The sequence below is a fragment of the Hippoglossus stenolepis genome, chromosome 6 (assembly GCF_022539355.2).
Source record: "Hippoglossus stenolepis isolate QCI-W04-F060 chromosome 6, HSTE1.2, whole genome shotgun sequence".
Lineage (NCBI taxonomy): Eukaryota > Metazoa > Chordata > Actinopteri > Pleuronectiformes > Pleuronectidae > Hippoglossus > Hippoglossus stenolepis.
In genome coordinates, this window is record NC_061488.1 from 16,451,890 (window position 1) to 16,471,299 (window position 19,410).

General features: G+C 42.3%; 1 protein-coding gene across 4 annotated transcripts in view; it reads left to right on the forward strand.

Annotated features, from left to right (window-relative positions):
- LOC118111005 (kazrin-like) overlaps nucleotides 1–19,410 on the forward strand; it is a 171,049-nt gene that overhangs the window by 55,660 nt on the left and 95,979 nt on the right. For all 4 annotated transcript variants that reach the window (XM_035159217.2, XM_035159218.2, XM_035159219.2 and 1 more), the window contains exon 3: nucleotides 1,283–1,472. In XM_035159217.2, coding sequence (XP_035015108.1) covers nucleotides 1,283–1,472 — 190 coding nt within the window. The remainder of the gene's footprint in view (nucleotides 1–1,282; nucleotides 1,473–19,410) is intronic.

Genomic DNA, 19,410 nt, shown 5'->3' on the forward strand with positions numbered 1-19,410 from the left:
TTTAAAACACCTTATCTTGCAATTGTAGGTGAAAAAAAAAATCCTGGTTCCAACCCCTGAGCTGGATCTGCACCAAAATTGTATGGATTCTTCCCTGACCCACACCACATCTTTCCACCAAGTTTAGTGGTAATCTGTTAAGTAGTTTTGTGTGTATTCTTGTCTACAAACAAACCAACAAACAAACTTTGTTTGGTAACAAACATTCCTAGAACAAATAACAGTGGGGAGTGGATCCAACTACTCTCTTCAACACTCATATGATTCATGGCCCGCTTAGGGAAAATGATCAGCCCAGGAAACAGCAGAATGTTGCTCAGTCATTTTTCCTCCCTGCCGCTCTATAACACACCTTCCTTAACCTGAGCCAGACAGTTTTTTTTTAAAAAGCATTTGTATTTTAGGAGGAATATCTCGCTGTCATACTGCGATGAAAACTTTGTTTGCATAACCATCATTGTTTTCTCCTCACAACTGACTCTTTGTCAAACTAATGGTTTCCTTCCCTTCGTCCATGGAGGGAGGTGCATGCAGTATACACACACACACAGAGAGAGAGAGAGAGAGAGAGAGAGAGAGAGAGAGAGAGAGAGAGAGAGAGAGAGAGAGAGAGAGAGAAAAGCCTCAGTGTTTCACTACAGTCTCTTTTAACAGGCTTTTGTGTGTCAGTTCAGTCAAACACACACAACCCCAGACCCTCACAGCACTATCTCCTAAAGGCAGCTGTGTTGAGGACCTCTGACTTCCATGTGCTTATATGGTCTGGCTCATCTCACCCCCCCCCCTTCACCCCCCCCGACTTCCTCTGCAAATGGTACAGTCCATTTAAAAAGGTGCTTGTCATCTCTCAATGCTCTGTGTCCTTTCAACAGTCAGCTGCGGGGAGCGCATTTCACAGGGGCAGTGCTGACTCTGTAACGCGCGCGCGCACACACACACACACACGCGCTCATGCTGTTACGGAACTCTCAGACACACACACACAGACACCGGCACGCTCGCACACTGACACACTCCCACCACACACACACTATCTCCAACACTCCCTCCAGCAGACACAAACATTTCCCCTGAACCGGATTGCCTCTCTTCTTTAACGGACAGGACAAACTGCTCCGAGGATTTAACTTTGGCTTTCTAGGGAGCGCGATCAGACAGAAAAAGGGGAAAGAAGAAGAGGGATTTTTCTTTTCTTTGGGAAAGGGGGGGGGACACCTTTCTTCACGGGAAATGGTCAACTTGTCAGCATGACACCCTGTCTGGATTCCCCTCTCCCCCTCAGGCAAAAATCCTGAAAATGATGGATGACAACAAGCAGCTGGCCCAGCGCATCGATGGGGCCATTCAGTCGGCCAGCCAGGAGGTGACCAACCTGCGGTCGGAGCTGAGCGCCACCAGCCGCAGACTGGCCGAGCTGGGGGCCACGGACTCCTCCGCCGGCATGCTTGAGACCCTGCAGCACAACCACAACGGTAAGGCAGCCGCTCGCAGAGGAGGAGGAGGAGGAGGAGGTGTGGAGGAGTGTACACTAACTGTGCTGGGAACATGTGGAGCATCGGAGCGCAAGGGGGCTGATGCGTGTAAGATGTTGCAATGTGCGCCCAAGTGTTGCTCTGTGTGTGTGTGTGTGTGTGTGTGATGGATGGTGTGCGCTGAGAAAGCTTGGGCTCATGCCTCAGTGTCCACATTCGAAAGTGAGTGAATGAGCTGAACAAAAGAGGTGAGGGGTTTTCTGCCGGCTTGTGTCCACTTCTCAGTTCTCCCACAAATCCTTTCACATGTTGAATAATTAACCTCCTGCACCTCTGAGGGGTTGAGGGGGGGTGGCTGCACTTTAGGAAGGGGCAGAGTGGGTAGAGTTACAGCCTCTTTTCACTCCTGGGCACTCTGGCTGCTGGTTCCCTTAACTGGGCAATGGATCTGTGTCTCTTGAGCATGAAGGGAGAGGGGGCTGGTTTAAGGGTTGCCGTGGGTTACTGTTACCGAGAGCTGTTTGAATGGCTGCCCAGTCTGTAGAATGCTGCCCTGTGTGTGTGTGTGTGTATGTGTGCCCATGTGTGTGTGCACTGCAGCTGCTCCGTTTGCCCTTTCCCAACTTTTTTTTATACCCAGTTTGACACACAGATAGGTAACAGATGTGTGGGGTTTTGTCATCTGCGGACATGCGCAAGCACAGCTCGCTGCATAAGCATGTGTAGTATTTGTGCCTGTGCGTTGCCGTGTCCTTTCAACTTCTGGCACGCACGCACTCTCCCGCTGTTTCCATAGCAGTCAGCTGGTACAGTGAGCAGTCTGATAGGATGTGTTCCATCGTGGCTTTGGCAGCACTCGGCTATGAAACCACATCTCTCTCTCTCTCTGGTGCTTCCAGGATCAGGCTCAGTTCGGGTTATTTCCTCTCTCTCATGTTCACCAGGAAAAAGTGTTGGCTTACTGTCCACTTACAATGACAGAAAGTCATTAAGTCCTCAGTTGACCTCTGTGGTGGTCTTTTAAAGGGGAAAATGTGACTGCAGGCTCATTCACACAGCGGCTCAGGAGCAGTTTGGTCATGTGTCAGCATTGTTTTCAATGGAGTTCCCCTGTCGCTTTGTTTTTCAGATATTTCTCTCTGTTTACATGTGTGCGTGTGCCTGGCGGTATCCCTTTAACCCTGGTGCGTGCTCACACTCTTGCTGTTTCCATAGCAGTGTGTTTGCCAGTGTGAGTGACGACAAGCATTCCTCTGGGAGGGTTTGAGCAATGATGTCATTGTCCCTTGTCGCTGCCTCTCTGCTCGGCTGAAGTGATGCCGGAGATGTGCATGTTCAGTGTTGGAATCAAATTCGTCTGCAGAGAAGATTCAGACAAATTCACATCAGCGTCACAGTGACTGCAGGAAACGACTGTCTGACTGACTGCTGCGCTCTACCAGTGTTTCTGGATTGATGCACTTCCAGAAGCTGACACCAATCTGTACTTCTCGCTCTGGACGTATTTCATCGGCCATAATTGTCTTGAAATATAGTGTCTAGTGGTGCTGGGACATCAAACACTGACACACACACATCCACATCCTACTGATACTGAAGGTTATGGATGCTGATTCCTGCCTTTGTTTGGCCTGTATATCTTCCCCTTGTCATTGTGTTTCTGTCACTAAGTCTTTTATCCGCATATCCCCTCCTCTTGCTGTCTTTTCTCAACCCCTCTTCTCTCCTCCGGGCTGTTCTTAACAAGCCTAGGGTGTATAATAGAAATGGCTGGGGATAGGGGGATTGGGTAATTTATCACCAGTGCATGTGTTGGGAGGGGAGGTGTGAGCTAAGGGTCGCTGGTTCACTGCACAGCCGGTAAGAGTCCTGAGGGAGGCTGTCTTGGAAGATGCTACATGGCACTTCACTACGAGCAGCACTAACCTCGCCGGTAGGCTAGCTTTTCTTAATTGCATTTCTACTGCCTGGGGGTTTGAATTGCACGTTACATAAATAGGAGTACTTCTCTTTTTTTTTTTTTGGTGGCTAGGTAATTCAGAGTTTGACGTAATTGTCTCGGGCCCAGTGAGAGTTAAGTCAGTGGAAGTGGATTGACCAGTCTCGGATTTGTTTGGGCCAGTGACAAAAACTGTTGTTCTTGAGGTAAGGTTTTAATTTGAACATGGTTACTATAAAAATCAAAATATCAATATATTATAAGTACGAAAAAGGCGCAGCAAACAAATCAGCTTTCAAAACAAGTGTTCAAAATAAATAAATCCTGTCCAGAAAGGAGTGAATACTTATGTCAAAGGAAAATTAAAGTTCAGAATCACTGTAAATCTGCTGATTACAGTGTTTTTATAGCTGTCTAACGTTTGCCAAATTTTAAAACACTCCTGGCTTGCTAGCCATGTAGCCGACTGCGATGAGCTGAACGTCCAAGGCAACTTTTGGGACTGTTAGCGTCCTGTAGCGATGTTAAGATAAAAATCTGAAAGTACTGACATGATCATACTCTCATTCTTTCTCCTTGTAGCCATTGTTGCTGTGGGACACTAGGTTGTTTTTTAAATGTCCTTGTCACAGCAATCTAATTCCAATGCCACCTGTTTATTCAGTATCCATAGCTTGTATTTGTAATGGAATTCATACTAATCACTTGGAAAGCAGATCTTTTGAACCTTATCTCAAATCAAGACTATTTGGTGCAAAACGCCATCTTGACCTTTTTTGTTTAGATTATTCATCTTTTCAAAGATGCTTTTTCACATTTTTACAGATAAGACTACAAACATAATTCATCTCCCGAAACCTTGGCAGCTAAATTAATTTATGGACCAATGGGACTGTCTGATAAATAATGGATGCATTTCAACCATTTAAAAAATTTTGATAGTGGGTTATCTTACATTATTGGTGAGCCTAATTAATCTAACCTAATGTGTAAGCAATGCAAAGTGAAGCAAAATTCTGCAGCGAGGCAGAAGTGTTTATTTAAAATCTTTATTTTGGAGGGGTATTTATATGTGTGAACTTCTGTCAATTAAAGCCACACAAACAATGTGCTTTGGGCTCTGGAATAACAGTACAGTGCTACTTTTAGCTAATTTGAATTTTGGTTTATTTTTTGTTAAAAACAATAACAAATATTACTGATACAGGCATCTTGAATATAATTTTTGTAAAAAATGGGGTCACAAAACCTCAACGCTGCTGCTCCTAAGTGAATAACTGATCCATTGCTCAGGAGCCTATACACCAGGCTAGTAAAATGGATTCACTGGCCAACTGGGCTAGTTGGGAAAATATTACATTGCACTCTGGGGATTTGCACATAACTGTCTCAAAAACATACACAAGAGGGAGCCTCCACATCTCTCCCTCAAACCACACAGCTTCTCACTCGTATCTTTATGTGGTCGGTCATCCACTTCCCCCCTGGGTTGAGATGGACTACATTTAGCTTTGTTGCGGCACTTTGGGCCTGCTTATATTGAGAAATGCTGAACAAGCGTAAAAGTGGCCCACAACATCTGCCTGTGGCCGTTTTCTCTTTGTGTTTAGGAGAGGACGTAACATCCAGCTCCGCTCTGGAAATTCGTGAGGTGAATGAGGACCCTGCTTCTCATTTTTACTCATTCTTCCTTTTTATTTCTCTGCGGTGACCTTTATCTAGAGATATATTTTAGATGCCTTTTACTCTACTTGTATAAGGTTTTAAATCATGGTCATAGCGTGCAAAAAGCTTTTTATTCTCATCACATTAAATGGTTATTACAGCCCATTTCATAGATGTGCATACATTCTTCTGTAGCATCCACTATAGTTGGCACAGCACAAGACTGCAGCTCCTGAAGTCAATCTGCACTGTGGTGTGCAGAAAACGAGTTGGTTTTGTCTTTGTATTCTACACAGTATCTGAATTTGTGCAGTGCAAGTCAAAAGTCAATAGCAGTGTTACAGATGGTCAAACTGTTGTTCAACCCACTAGAAATTAGACACTTTGCTTGCTAGCTGCAATAGCTAACGAGTTAGATAGCATGCAGCTAGATGTTTTTAACTCTTCCAATCCACATGTATTTCCTCACATTATCATAAAAAATCTTTAATTTAAAGCTCATTTCATTAGATAATACTAGAAAGTAATAGAGATCTGCATCTCTTCCAACCCACAGATATTTCTCGCACATTGTCAAATCATTGGTTTAATTCCAATAGAATCGTGTGGAAATTGCTGACTTGGTGAAGGCAAAATAAAATCTTGCTAACAGAGAAATCTAACAAACGGTAGTAGAGAAGTCATATTTATCTAACTAAAGGCAATTCAGGGACATAAGCTTACTTGTGTTCTTTTTGTTCAAACTATAATTAGGTCTCAGTGCTTATGCTTTATGATGGACAAAAACGACATTAGTAAAAATAAATAAATAATTAAATACATATATAAAGGACAAATGGATACATTTTGGTGATGAAAAAGTCTATTTATGTATTTTTGTATCACTTCTAGATAATGCAACATTTTCCGCAGCTTACCCTTTTGTGGTATTTTCCACAGAGAAACGTTCGATGGTAGAAGTTGAAACTTTCTAATGCAGCATTAATGGATCCACTCAATACTTTCTCAGTCTTTAGCACTTTTACACTTAGTTGGATTTCCCTGATCTCTACAGAGCTGACTCTGCTCTGCTCTGATTTCGAGAATAAGGCAGTAGAAAGGTTTGGGGTAATTCATTGGATGCTTTTCCGCAGCTGATTGTTAACCACCTCTCATGGGGGATAATAATGTTTGTTTATTCAGCATTTAAAGGTTATGAGAGAAGGTCATTCCTGTTGCTTTTAATGACTCATTCATTCTTGTAGTTGAGACCGACAGTATTTGAGCCAAGCATCTACAAATTACACCGTTATTCCCTCAACACAAAGGGCATGTTTTTCTATCTGAAGCTCATCAACATGTTTTATATAATGTCAGGGTGATCATTTGAGTTAAACACAGACTTTATCCCCATGATAATTAAAGAGACAAAATTCTATTAATCTAGGAAAGGTTATGCAGAAGATCAAGAATGAATTAGGCCTATTATATAATTTAGCATGGAGGATTTGCTGTCTCCATACATCATTAATGAGCAGACAAGCTCTGCATCTTAAAAGGCTGCTGAGACGACAGGTAGTGCGCTTTAATTCTGTTCCCGAAAATACACCGTGGCCATTGACATTAGATATTAATCAGGATTATGGATATCGGGAGCTTATTTGCTTGAAAAGGTTCCATTACTTTAGACCACCATCTGCACAGTGTGGGGTATTGGCTGTTTCTATTTGGTTTAACTCGTATTTAACAAGCACCTCAAAGTAAGTCGTGTGTCCCACACCTCTCACACACTGGCCCCACCTGCAGTCTAAAGATCGATACAGTATTGTGATGGCCAGCCATTCATCAATGCAGGATTTTGAAACCAGCAGCGAGAGGCTAAGCTTTGCTTCACCAGCTTTGTTGACGAACCCAGGGGGATCTTACAGAAGAAGCAACAAATCACTGCCTCCTCTGGTAAGTTTGTGAGCATGAGGGAGTTCAAAAACTGTGATATAAATGTCCAAGATCCTCCTTTTACTCACTGTAAAGCAAACATGCAAACAGAGCTACTTGCTACCATTGACTTCCCAGGCTCACTAAATCCCCTTTAACACTGGACAAAAAAAACCCACTAACACCCACTAATATGGTGCTTGTGTCTTCAGTGGGAAAGGATGCAGTCAGCATATATTCAAATGGATTTGCAGTAGTCTGATCGGTAGTGATATAAACATAACGTGACAGAAAAGCAGTATAGATAATGGATGGATGGTTGGATAAGACTGCCTTCATTTTTGCCTCTTTTCCGGGGGCGACTGGTCGAGGCAAAAGCTGTCACAAAGGCTTCTCACCTCCATCGGTAAAAATCTGCACTTCTTTCTTATTTCAGCCCCAAATTCCATCCTTCCCTGGTATCGTTCAGTTGGTGTTCAGTAACTGAGGTAAACGATTTAAAAAGTAATCTCCATAGTCACTGGCCTCCACGCTGCTATGCATATTTCCCTGTTTTCTGTCACGGTCAACATCATGAACGTGACACACCAGTGTCACCAGTGTAATACGTTTAAGGCCTTTCAGTGAAATCACTTTGCTGTCTGATTACAGTTTTTACACCTGAGAGCTCAGGAGCTTTAACATTCAATCGTCAGAGTATTAAAGAGATTCTATTTGGACAAGAAGTGCTTCATTAACATTGAGAAGCTGTGTTTGGACATTCGTATTCCTCCAGTGTTCAGGATGTGCACGAGCATACACGGTCATGTGACACGCACTACTAATTCCTACACTATAACAATCAATCAATATACAGTGTTGTAACGCCTGCTTCTGTACATGGAGTGTGTTGCAATCAATTTTACCTCATAACAGCTTCTGTACCATGTAGAATATTCAATACCAGCGTCAGCATGTATCTGCAACCGTCTCTGCATTTAATTTCTAATTAAGTTTATCTTCGCTCAAAGTTACACCTGTTTTATAAGCAAGGACTTTATTCATAACTTTAATCTATATAGCTTCTAATAAGAGAGTGTTTTGGATAATTTGCAATTTATTTCTCAGCTATTGGAAAATGTCAACAGGTCTTCACATGGTGTGTTCAATTAGGGTAATGTATGGTAATGTTTGGTTTATATCTTAAGAGTTTCGCTTCAAATGCGACTGCTTTCTCATCAAGAGAAGGATTTTAGTGCTCAGTTAATTACATTACACTGCACACATGTTTATGAATACATATCAATAGCCCTGAAAATGCTATAAATTAGAATTATTTCAGTTTACTTTGATAATCTATACGGTTTGAAGGAAATATCTATTTTAAATATAGCTTTTTAGGAATAATATATAACAAAACGTAGGAAAAGATGTTTTAAACCAAGCCGTATGTGTTTTTGTTTTACTCATTAGCTTGAGTTATTTGCTGAGCACATGTCCTTATGTCAAACACTGAAGCTCTCAAGCAAAGATACCGTTTCATCCATTGTCTTGTATTATTGTTGAGCTGTGGTCCTGTCAGACACAGATCAGACTCACTGAAGTGTAGCACGTCCTCACATAGATTACAGGTTTTTCCATGAATTGCATTTCCTGTAGTCTTTTGTCTGCTCACAACAATGTCCGGAGAAACCAGAAATTTTGCAACATGCAATTACCTTTGTACCCGTTTACACTCCTTTTCATTGATTTGACGGTGAAAAGCCGCTGCCACTCAGAAGGCCTTTTGGTTTAGAATGGCTGATAGATGACTGAGAAACAAAGAGACAAGCAGACAGGAACGATACCACAGGGTAATGCAGTCATTTAGAAGACTGCGATGAGGTACCTCAAGCTGGGAAAAAGGGCACCAAATATAATTAAGTGTTTTTTTTTCTCGATGGAGATGGCTATTGAATCCCTTTCTTTCTTTGGCAATGAGGAACTCAATGGGATGTGTAAGGAGAAATGATAGTCGTCCTCAGGTTTCCTGTTTATGGCTCGTTTTATGGTCATTTATTTGACAAAGTTAACCAGCAGATGGTTAGTCATCAAAGCCATCTTGAAGAGTGAAGCATAAAACTGGAAATGGCACAGCTGCCTTTGGCAAACTTCATTTAGCTCCTCTCCTGGCGCTTCCGAATAAATCCCAAGTTCAGAAGGATTCACCACCCACTGGAGATTATATTTCAATGGAATGACCCGTGTTGGTATAATTAATAAGGCAGAGACCTGAACATGTGGTTGGAGGCAGTAAAGCATGTGAATGATGAGTGATGTTAGTCTGTAACCATATGCTTAAAGGTCATTCATTTACATATACATGTAGTCATCTACTGAGTGAGAGAAACCTTGTGAAGATTGTAGAATGCATTGAAAATATGTGATGTGGTTTCTTTAAGGCTTATGTATGCAAATGCCATGTTCTGGTAACAAACACACACACACATGACTTCAGAGGACATTACATGGACTTACATTGATTACAACTTTAACCATATACTACTTGCCTAACCCTAACCTTAATCTTAACTTGAGTCTAACATTAACTATAAAATGTAATGATTTTTTGTTATGGGGACTTATTTTTTGTCCCCATAAGGAAGACAAATCCCCATAATGTGCATATGTATACAGACGTAGTTTCACACAATGATACAATACCTGGACCACATACACAGTCGCACAATCATTGTGAGGACTTCACATTGACTTCCTTTCATTGTGGACATCCTAACCAAAACCTTAACTCCAGCCGTAAACCACAATTCATCCATACCTAACCCGAACCTTAACCTATCCACAATTAGCAGCTCACCCCTAACCATAACCAGGACCTCAGAAATGACTTTTTGCCTCATTAGGAACAGGCTTTGGTCCCCATGAGGTCTGCTGGTCCTGACAAGGTCAGTCTTTATGCCGGAAAAGGTCCTAAAGAAGTAACAAAAATGAGTACACATACACACACACGTATATTGACACACACTTCTCTGGTATGGTCATAAGTTATTGATCAGGGAAATAAAGTATTTTCCACAGTCACTCAGTCAGTCAGACATTAGGTACCAACAGTCCTTGACACGCCAGCAGAAATTATTTATTTATCTATCTCTACCTGAATAGGCAATTTGATGCCCTTCATTGCGTTTGGATAGGTCAGGTCCACAGTGTATATCTGATGTTTTGGGCTGATCACAGTGTGCATTAATGAGTTTGACCGGCTCTCGGGTATGTAAATTTATGTTGCCCTCCTTCCTTCAGCCTGCGTCACCCAGAAAACTGATGCTAACAGCACTCTCGCACACAGCGGCAGCAGATGGCATGAGCGAGTGTGCTCCGCAACCGGTGACATTGCACATATTCAGACGGAGTTCAAATGCTGAGCTGTGTCATGTGGACGCACAGGGCGAGAAAGAGGAGAGGGAAAAAAGCTCGACGCTACAATATGAATGTCACCTTCCTGCAGAAAGTCATCCCACAGAGGATTTTTAATATTCTGCAGCTCCATGAAGGTGACAGGCCAGTGTAATGGATAGTGCTCCATCCGGATAGACCACTGTGAACAATAGTTAATGCTCTCATTAATTTGATGGGAAGCTTCATTAGTGGATGATGGTGGGTGGTGGGTATCATTGTTTTTATACTACTTCCACTAAGATCCCCCATTAGTTTCTAGATGGCCCTCTGCTATAGGTTTGCCTGAGGCTCCAGCTCAAACACATCAGAAAAAACTTGTTCTTCCAGATAACGTGGGCGAGAACCGTTGGTAACTCTGTCACTGTCAGTGATCCAGTGATCATAAAGGAAATAAAATGGGAAATTAGATCAGCTTAATATATGCAAGGCTATACTGCAATAACATAGGATGGAACTCTGGTGTAAAAATCTGCAGCGTGGACACTGACATGTCTTCTCTGCGGCCCCCGGAGAATGACTCCTAATAGGCTGAGATAGAAGATGAGAAAAGCGTGTGCTCGTCAGGCCCGGAGCCCCCCCAGTGGTTTCTGAATGATGCAATGTGACGGGGACTGAGGGAAGAGGAGAGAACCGGGGAGGAGGGGGGTCCGCTACGAGGGGCTCCTAAGATTTTTGTCCACATTTATTCAGAATGAGGTGCAGACAGATGATTGGCTGTGGCAACAGCAATGGTGGAATGACATTTCCTCCGCTCGGCTCACATTTCTGAAAGTGGTAGAATGTAAAAGGATGAATTTTTTTTAATCTTTTTCTGTTCTCTATTCCATTTTTGTGCAACTGGTGTTGTGCAATATATGTTTGATATTAAGCATTGAATTATAATATCTATATAATTCCACAAATCTCTGTCTGTCTGTGGCTTGCATATCTTGAGAACCGTTCATCTTATTGGCTTCACAGTTGGTATGTGTAGTGCCAAGAGCCCAAGGAAGTGCAGTGTCGATGAACACGATGACCAGCGCTCTGTAGCAGCAACTGATTCTTCAGTCCTGGGTTCTGCGTACTGAGTCGATCTTCTCTGAACTTTGAATCAACAGGTGAACAGTCCTTTGAGCAGCAGTGGTGGCTTCAGAGTCCAGCAGCGAGTCTTTACTCACTGCAGTTCAATTACTGCAGGTCACAATTTCAGGAAGAAAGCTGCAACCAGCGTCACCACAGGCCAGGCAACCATCCCATCCCAAGGTTGCATGTTTAGAATGGGCACTGCACTAGTCGAATTAATCGAGTAAGTAACGTTCCATTGATGATATATCAGTGCAGAACTGGGTTCATCTTCTACTTCTACAACAGGGTGTTAATTTTGGCCCCTGGCATGGGGCTGCAGGGTGTGTGCAACCCAAGCTGATGAGGATATTTTGGGAACAGGTATGGCCGAATAGAATTACCGCATAGCTCTGCAGAGGCATCGCCCTGCAGACACGTGTACTGGTCCTGGGTTGGATTTCTCTTTGCACACATTCCACACAATCATTTAGGAGCCAACAAATAGAGTTGGATCTCGGATCAGTGATTCCGTTAAGCCTATGTCAGACCAGTCAAGGGAGCTGTGAAGGTGTTTCAAAGTATTTTTTTGTTTGTGGGGCATTGCCTTGAAATTGCTTCATTACTCCTCAAAAGGGATGTCATGGTTTTGGCCTAAACTAGTGACGTTCAATGTTCACAGACGAGGATCAGGGGGAGCGTAGAGGTACTGGAGCACAGCTGCTACTAACAGAGCTATTTGAGTATTAAACACTCCTGTCCACCTCCCTAATTTTGTACTTGACATGCTGGAATGATGCCCTTAAATCTCGTCAGTGGCGTTGAGCTCAGATAAGTTCACTACTGAGATACAACGAACAACAGTTTCCCTCTTCTCTTCAGAGGGAAGGCAAAGGGATACGTGTTAAAAATGTGAAAGCGGGAAGAATAGAAGTTGCTTGTCTCACTCTTGAGGAAAAAAGATAAGGAGCCAAAGAAAAGACGTGTGTTTTGTTATCTTGTCCAACAGCTGCCTATCTGATGCTTGTTTCAAAGTTTCCAAACGATAAAAGCCAAGTTTGCAACATTTATTCAGTTTCTTTGGATCCTGCCTCTCGTTTTCTCTTCAAATTGTATCAGCAAACATCGCACATAGACTCAAAGCTGCCTCTGTTTATTTGAGGCTGGACTGTTGTGAATATGACTGATGATCCAGCCTGCGATTGTCCATCTATCAGCATGCAGGCTGTCCGGCCAGCTGGTCTCTGCTAGGTTGGAGAGGCAGATTGGGCAAGCCTGGGTGTCACAGTGGTGGCAGGTGGGGCCCGCCATCAGGTACCGTAATGCCCACTGGCACGGACCGTCTCGGCTGTCTCCCAGTCACGCTGATGAAGAAGGGACGGGGCGGAGGGAGGGAGGCATCTTGAGCCCTGCGAATGCCAGCCCTGACAAATTGGATAAAGCCTCCAGTGGATAGGAAGGGCAGTGCCAGTGTGAGGCTGACATATGAGGAGGACTGGCACAGGGGATGGAGTGAGCATCGGATGGGAGGGGTGAGGGTGGCGGAGAACAGATGTGGGTGTCATCACAACCCTGGCATCATGCTGAAGGAGGGGAACCATTTCTTATGTTAATGGGTGTAAACAGGCAGATACACACATGAACAGACCTATAAGTTGTGTGATTGTGTGTGTACGAGAAGACCTGCCCCTCCGCAACAAGACCAAAAAAATATTGTCTATGGTGTTATTTTCACACGTACACAACGTCTGTCCAGGGATACTCTTCATCCTCTCCCTCATTAGTTTCTTCACTTGTCATAAACCATATTTTTGCCTTTCTGCTCCTATTATGTTGCATGAAAAATGACTTGAAAGCCATATTTTATCTGCTGATGCATTTCCACTTTAAAAAACGTGCAGTGTCAGTGTAGCTGCTCTGTTCTTTCCACCAGAATAACAGATGATACAGGATACAGCAATCTGTGCAGACGCTGTGCAGCTACTGAACAGCGAAGATTACAGAGATACAAAATGTGATAATTGATTAATTGATATTATTATCATAACTTATGGTTACTTATGGTCCATGTAACATGTATCAATTTGATTATGCATAAAAAATGACTAAAATACAACATTTTAAAATCAAATCTTTTAAACGGTATGTTTTCCTTATTTTGTTCCTTATTCAATTTAAAATAGAATACATTCATATTCTGGACATATTTGAAATATAATAAAAACAAAATAGAAAATTAATTTTAAAAGGTTTAATACAATTTTACAATCTTGTAGTATTTTTCTTTAAATTCATAATCGGACTAAATCGTACATGGAGTAAATCTAATATTCACTTTGCTGGTAGGAGCCTGTGATTACCAACCAACCAAAGAATTGAAGTTCACTTATTCGACCAATCCAAGCAAAACATAAACAAAAACAGGTGGCTAACTGTTCAAAGAAATCGCAGGTGTGCATTAGATGCATTCTGCATCATTACGTCAGGACTCCATTAGCAAGCTGAAGCAAAGCTGCTCATTTACACCAAAGTAAAGCAATTACAGATTTTCTCACAGATGGTTTCACCTCACAAAAGCGAGGATTAACTCCAATGTATTTCCGCCGTCGCAGAGACTTGCCCTTACTCGTCAGCTTACAGTCTGTCATAGGTGGCTCATACATGAGGATATGTTTATTCCGATTGATTCACTGGCTGGACATTTCTCAGCGTCTGTACCTCAGTAGCCTTGTTGGCACACAGAGATCAGTATTTGACTCACCCTACTTAAGAGTCTATCCTGTCATCGTCTTTCATTTTATTGATCGGGATAATGCTGCAATGACCAACTCTGTGGTTCACTGTAGTGCAGCTTTCATTATGTAATGAAGACATTACACTGGCTGTAAGACGATACTGGATGATTTGTTGAGAGCAAACTCTGTGCACGCTCTCTGCATTGTTGATTGACTTTAGACGCAATTGAATTGATCGTCGGGCTGCTGGTCAGAGCAGCGTGTCACGATACAGGCCACGTGATTGGCCTCTTAAACCAAACAAGTAAGGGTGTAAGTTTATGGTCGATGCATCTAAAGGCATCATTTGACTCTCATTGAGCTGACTCGACCCTCATCAATAGATCACATGACCTCCAAACTGAGGATGCTATGTCCTCACACAGTCATTAGGCCGTGTTCGATGTCTCACCGTGCCTGTTTAAGGCCAATCGAATCTTTCACTGCAGGAAGCTGCCTGATCAAAACGCAGAAAAGGAAGCAAACAACCACTAAAATTTGTCTCAATAAACATTTTATATAATTGAAATATTGTTTTAACTCTATTTTGTATGTTTACACCATTAATCGTAAAATTGGACCAAATCGGAGCATGATACTATAAATCTGCGGGTGTATGGCAGGGTTGATAACAAACAGCAGTGATTTAATGATGGGTTTACTCATTGCTGGGAGTTTCTGGCATTCAGCATTGCACATTCTGGCTGACGCTCTTGTATACAAAACTGCAAACTTTCATTTTTCACTCAGAGAAGGAGAATGGTGCTACTCGTGTGTGAGTGGTGTTTCTAGCACCTTATATTCTCCAGTCAAATTATCTCAATGTAAAAAAAAAACTTTATATTGGATATTCTAAAGCATTATATTTTGCTTTCTGCTCTCATTTGTTATTTTTTGCTCACCGTGTTATATAAATAAAACTGAAATATTCCTGTCCCTCACATCTTAGCATTCTGTTGGTTGCGGCCAGACACACGAAAAGCTGTAAACTACTTACTTAAGCATGAGGCAATGAAAATGTCTCTTAGTGCAAGGAAAAAAAAAAAAACCTCGGCAAAGTGGTGGCTTGTCCTATTTAGGAGTTCTTATCTGCAACATAACAAAGGGACAGGTACCGACAGCTGCTCCGTCAGTCTACCAGTAGTCATGGCACTTCATCTCTCGCGAGCAAAGAGGCTTTGTCTTGTATATCCCATCCAAACAAAGAGAGTTCAGCCAGAGTTCAGAAGGAAGTTGGGAGGGAGAGTGAGATTCTCGTCAGTTACTCACATCCCACCTTTTGGGTCTTTCTCCTCTAAGCTGTTGGTTTGACAGCTGGTAGGTTGCAGATACAGCATGTGGGGGAGACATATTTCTTCCTACCAGCCTCTATTTTCAGGAAGCAAGTGTGCTGTAAAAGAGGATTTGTCATCTTTCAGTGAATATCAAGACAAATCTTCGACTCAGCGAGCCCGAGGGGAACACTTTGCTTATCAAAGATTCATATGGTGTAAGAAAGGTTGTTCAGTCCACATGGCCAATGAAATAAAATACCCATGTGATAGAGTTTTTCACAGAATAAGACAATTTAGAAATGGTGCAATGGCGAAACACCACTTTTTAATGTAAGACAGTTAAGTCAGGGACGAAAAGGACGACGGCATGATGAGTTGTTTTTCTTAGTACCTCATTAAGAATTTGTGAGCGTTTGGAGTAAATGACAGTTATGTTGATGATATATACATTTATAAATATATACGATATTTACTGCTCCAGCATCTCGGACCAAAACAAATGCTTTGTCAGCCGCAATACCGGCTGTCCTTCAGCCGCAGCTTTCTGCTGCAAAGCCCAATGAAATGTCACGTGTACATGAGACAGTGTCTCCTAGTGATTATCTATAATGTGGCAGCCCAACATATTCTAATTTGTCCTGCCACAGTCATTCTGAACCATAGTCCTATAATAACTTCAAAGATGCCTAACTTGGTGTGTGCAGTGTTATTTGCGTGCTTGTTCATGCTGTTGCGCTACCGTGTCCATACCATTTTTTTCCATCTACGCAGACAGTCAGACCTCATAGCTTCTGCTGCATTTGTGCCATGCAATGCAGTTGTTTCTCTCATACTAGAACTTTTCTTTCAGTCTTTAGTCTGATGCAACTGACACTCAGAATATGTTGGGCACGCCCGTGCACCCCCGTTAGCGCAATAGATTGAAAGAATTCTGTGGGAAATGCTGTGAGAGCAGAGCACACACAAAAAAAGAAAAAACAAACAAACAATCCAGCCACCACCATTAGCTTACGCAAAGATAACAGTGATGTGCTCAACGGCAATGTTGGAAGTAAGCCAACTACTGATGGCAAACAAATTGATCTTATCTGTAACAGCAAGTTAGCTAACGTTGTTATGCTCAGTCTAGCTGGTCACTAATGAAAACAGACATGTAGAGTTATCTACCCATCAAGTTGATTACGCTTCCAGGAGAAGAAAAGCCAGTTGAGAGTTAAGTTGGAGCCCTGAAGCAGCTCGTTGGTTCTTCATCGGACCAATATTGACTCTGGTCTTATCTCGTTCTATGTCGGAGGCCTTTTTAGACAAAGGACATGTTTTTTTCAGAGGAGGCAATTCTGAATGGTCACTTTCACCTGACTGCTTCATACTGCACCCTGCCCTCTCGCTTTCACACTGGTGTATCAATGACTGCTGTTTCTCCTTATAAATGAATATGTGGAAGGCCAGAGGATGCACTAACATCCACCTGCATGTGCACGTGGCAACCAAAGACAAAGAACAGAGAAGCTTGGATCACAACACACACACACAGACGGAGTGTGACTTCATTCTCTGCTCAGGACGCCATTACTCCACCATGTCTACATGCTGCTGTATTAATGTTTAAAATCTCATATATAACCTTTAGTATGGAGCCGGAGTCTTGAGGCCCTTTGACTTATCGTTGCTTGTATGAATGCGCGCACACACACACACACACACACACACACACACACACACACACACACACACGCACACGCACACACACACACACGGCTTTACTGGGTCATTTGCTTTGTGCAGTGAGTGATCCATGTGTTGGCGTGCTCTGTGGCCATTAAATGATGTGGCTGACCGTGTAGACAGAATTGATTTCTGGTACAGGCCATAAAACACAGTGCCACAGCTTTTCACTGTCAGAATCTACAAGATCATTACTTTGAGAGAAAGCCGATGCCACTGATGAATAGATTAATGGATAATATAATATGGATACAGGAAGTAAGTCGGCTGTGTTCCAGCATAACCCACTGGGCTATTGTGCTACTACTCTTCGAGCTGTGCCAACTTAATACACTTATATGTGAGTGTATTAATACTGTAGGTTGTTTCAATGTCATTGGTCAAACAAATATTCCTGTGCTTGACTAGAGATATCACTGTGATGTATATATTGAACTCTAGTAGCTTAGCTTAGCACAACGACTGAAGAGAAGTCCATGCATGAATCAAAATTCATCTTCAGACGTTCAAGTTGTATATTGAAAAATGTCACTTCAGGGGGTATTTCCTAATTTCATCGTCTTGCGTGTGCAGATTCAAATGAGTGTTGATGGGTTTGAACTTTTGTTTAGTTTGATAGCCCAAGTTGTTTCAATCCTGTTTATGTTTGCCTGCAATGTTGTCGAATCAAATAAAGACGTACATCGCAATTCAAACACAGAATCAACTTTCTCCAATTTGTACAACGGGAACGGATACATGTCACCTTCAAAGTAAATGTTTCTCATTGTGAGCGCGTGTTAAGCTCAACTGAAAAAATAAACAAACTGCATAAATAATGATTATAATAAAGAGAGGAGAGGAAAAAGCCTTTGTCCGTCTAAAGGCTTATATGCACCTCTAAAGCTCATTTTACACATTATCGCTTGTTTGTTTAAGTTGTAGAACAAAAAAAAAAACATGCAAAAATGACACATGACATTTATATAAAAGACTCCACTATGCTGACGTATTGAGGAAATTGCTCCAAAATCTTTGTCATGAAAGTTAAGATTCATGAGTTGCTGTGTTATAATATCGGGATCTGAAACCTTAAAGGCAGGCTGTCATGTGGCAGCAGCCCTGCAAGTCACATAATGTGTTTCGTGGCCCCAGAGGATTGAGATTTGCTTAATGTCTTGTAGCTTATTTTTAAGGAGTCACTGCTCACAGACTGAAAATCCTCCTTGTGCCTCTATCCAGTCGAGGCTGTGTGCTCTCTGCCTCTGGTGCGACGCTGTGTCACAGCTGGAAGTGAGCAGTGCAACAGATTTAAAGCTCTCATGGCAAAGAGGTCAGTGCAGCCAATTTTCTCTGTAAAAGATTTTTTGTGGAGTTATTGCGACTGCTGTTGCATCCATAATCACAGTAGGAGCCCGCGCTGCTGTTATAATAAAGAGTAGCTTTAGACTGCAGAGCATTTCATGTTGGTGGTATGTGCCTGTGCCTGTAAGTTTGGATCCCAGTCATCATGTCCTCTTATTGTAAGACCATCCTAGAGATTGATGCCTGCGTGTATCTGGTTCCAAAGCAATAAGCTGCTTATATTAGATTCTAAATCCTTCAGATCAACAAACAGCATCTTGGCTTTTCTTCCACAATCCATAATCAGACCCTCACAAACTTTATTTGAATGCTACGGAATTCATTGATCGCTTGCCAAAACCCTCAACCTCATGATATCCCCAAATCCTCCAGCTTCTAATGCATCTGATGTTTTCCCTTTTCATATTGTCCTTGAGAGGATTGATGCCTGGGCAGCTCTCAGTGGAGGGTGAAACGGCTGGTGAGGAGGAATAACGTCTTGCCGCCTCATAGACAATCGATCTTTGTCAGGAGTGACATGTCTGTGCAACGTCTGTCTCCACAAAACAGACTTACATTCGGCTTAGCGCTCAGATATTGCTCTGCTGCTCAGGGTGTGAGAGAACTGTTCGCGGGCTTATGCTTTACACTGTGATGAATAAAGTGTGTGTATCATTGATTCATTGATGAAACGCCTCTTAGAGTTTCAGCTATTCAGTATATCTGCGGCACACACTGTCATTCTCAATGCCAGTCAGGATATATGTTTATACAATATACAAAATCCCAAAAGTATTACTCAAGAATTGAAAGCTTTCAAGATGCTTTCCTGGGCAGTTTGTTATGGT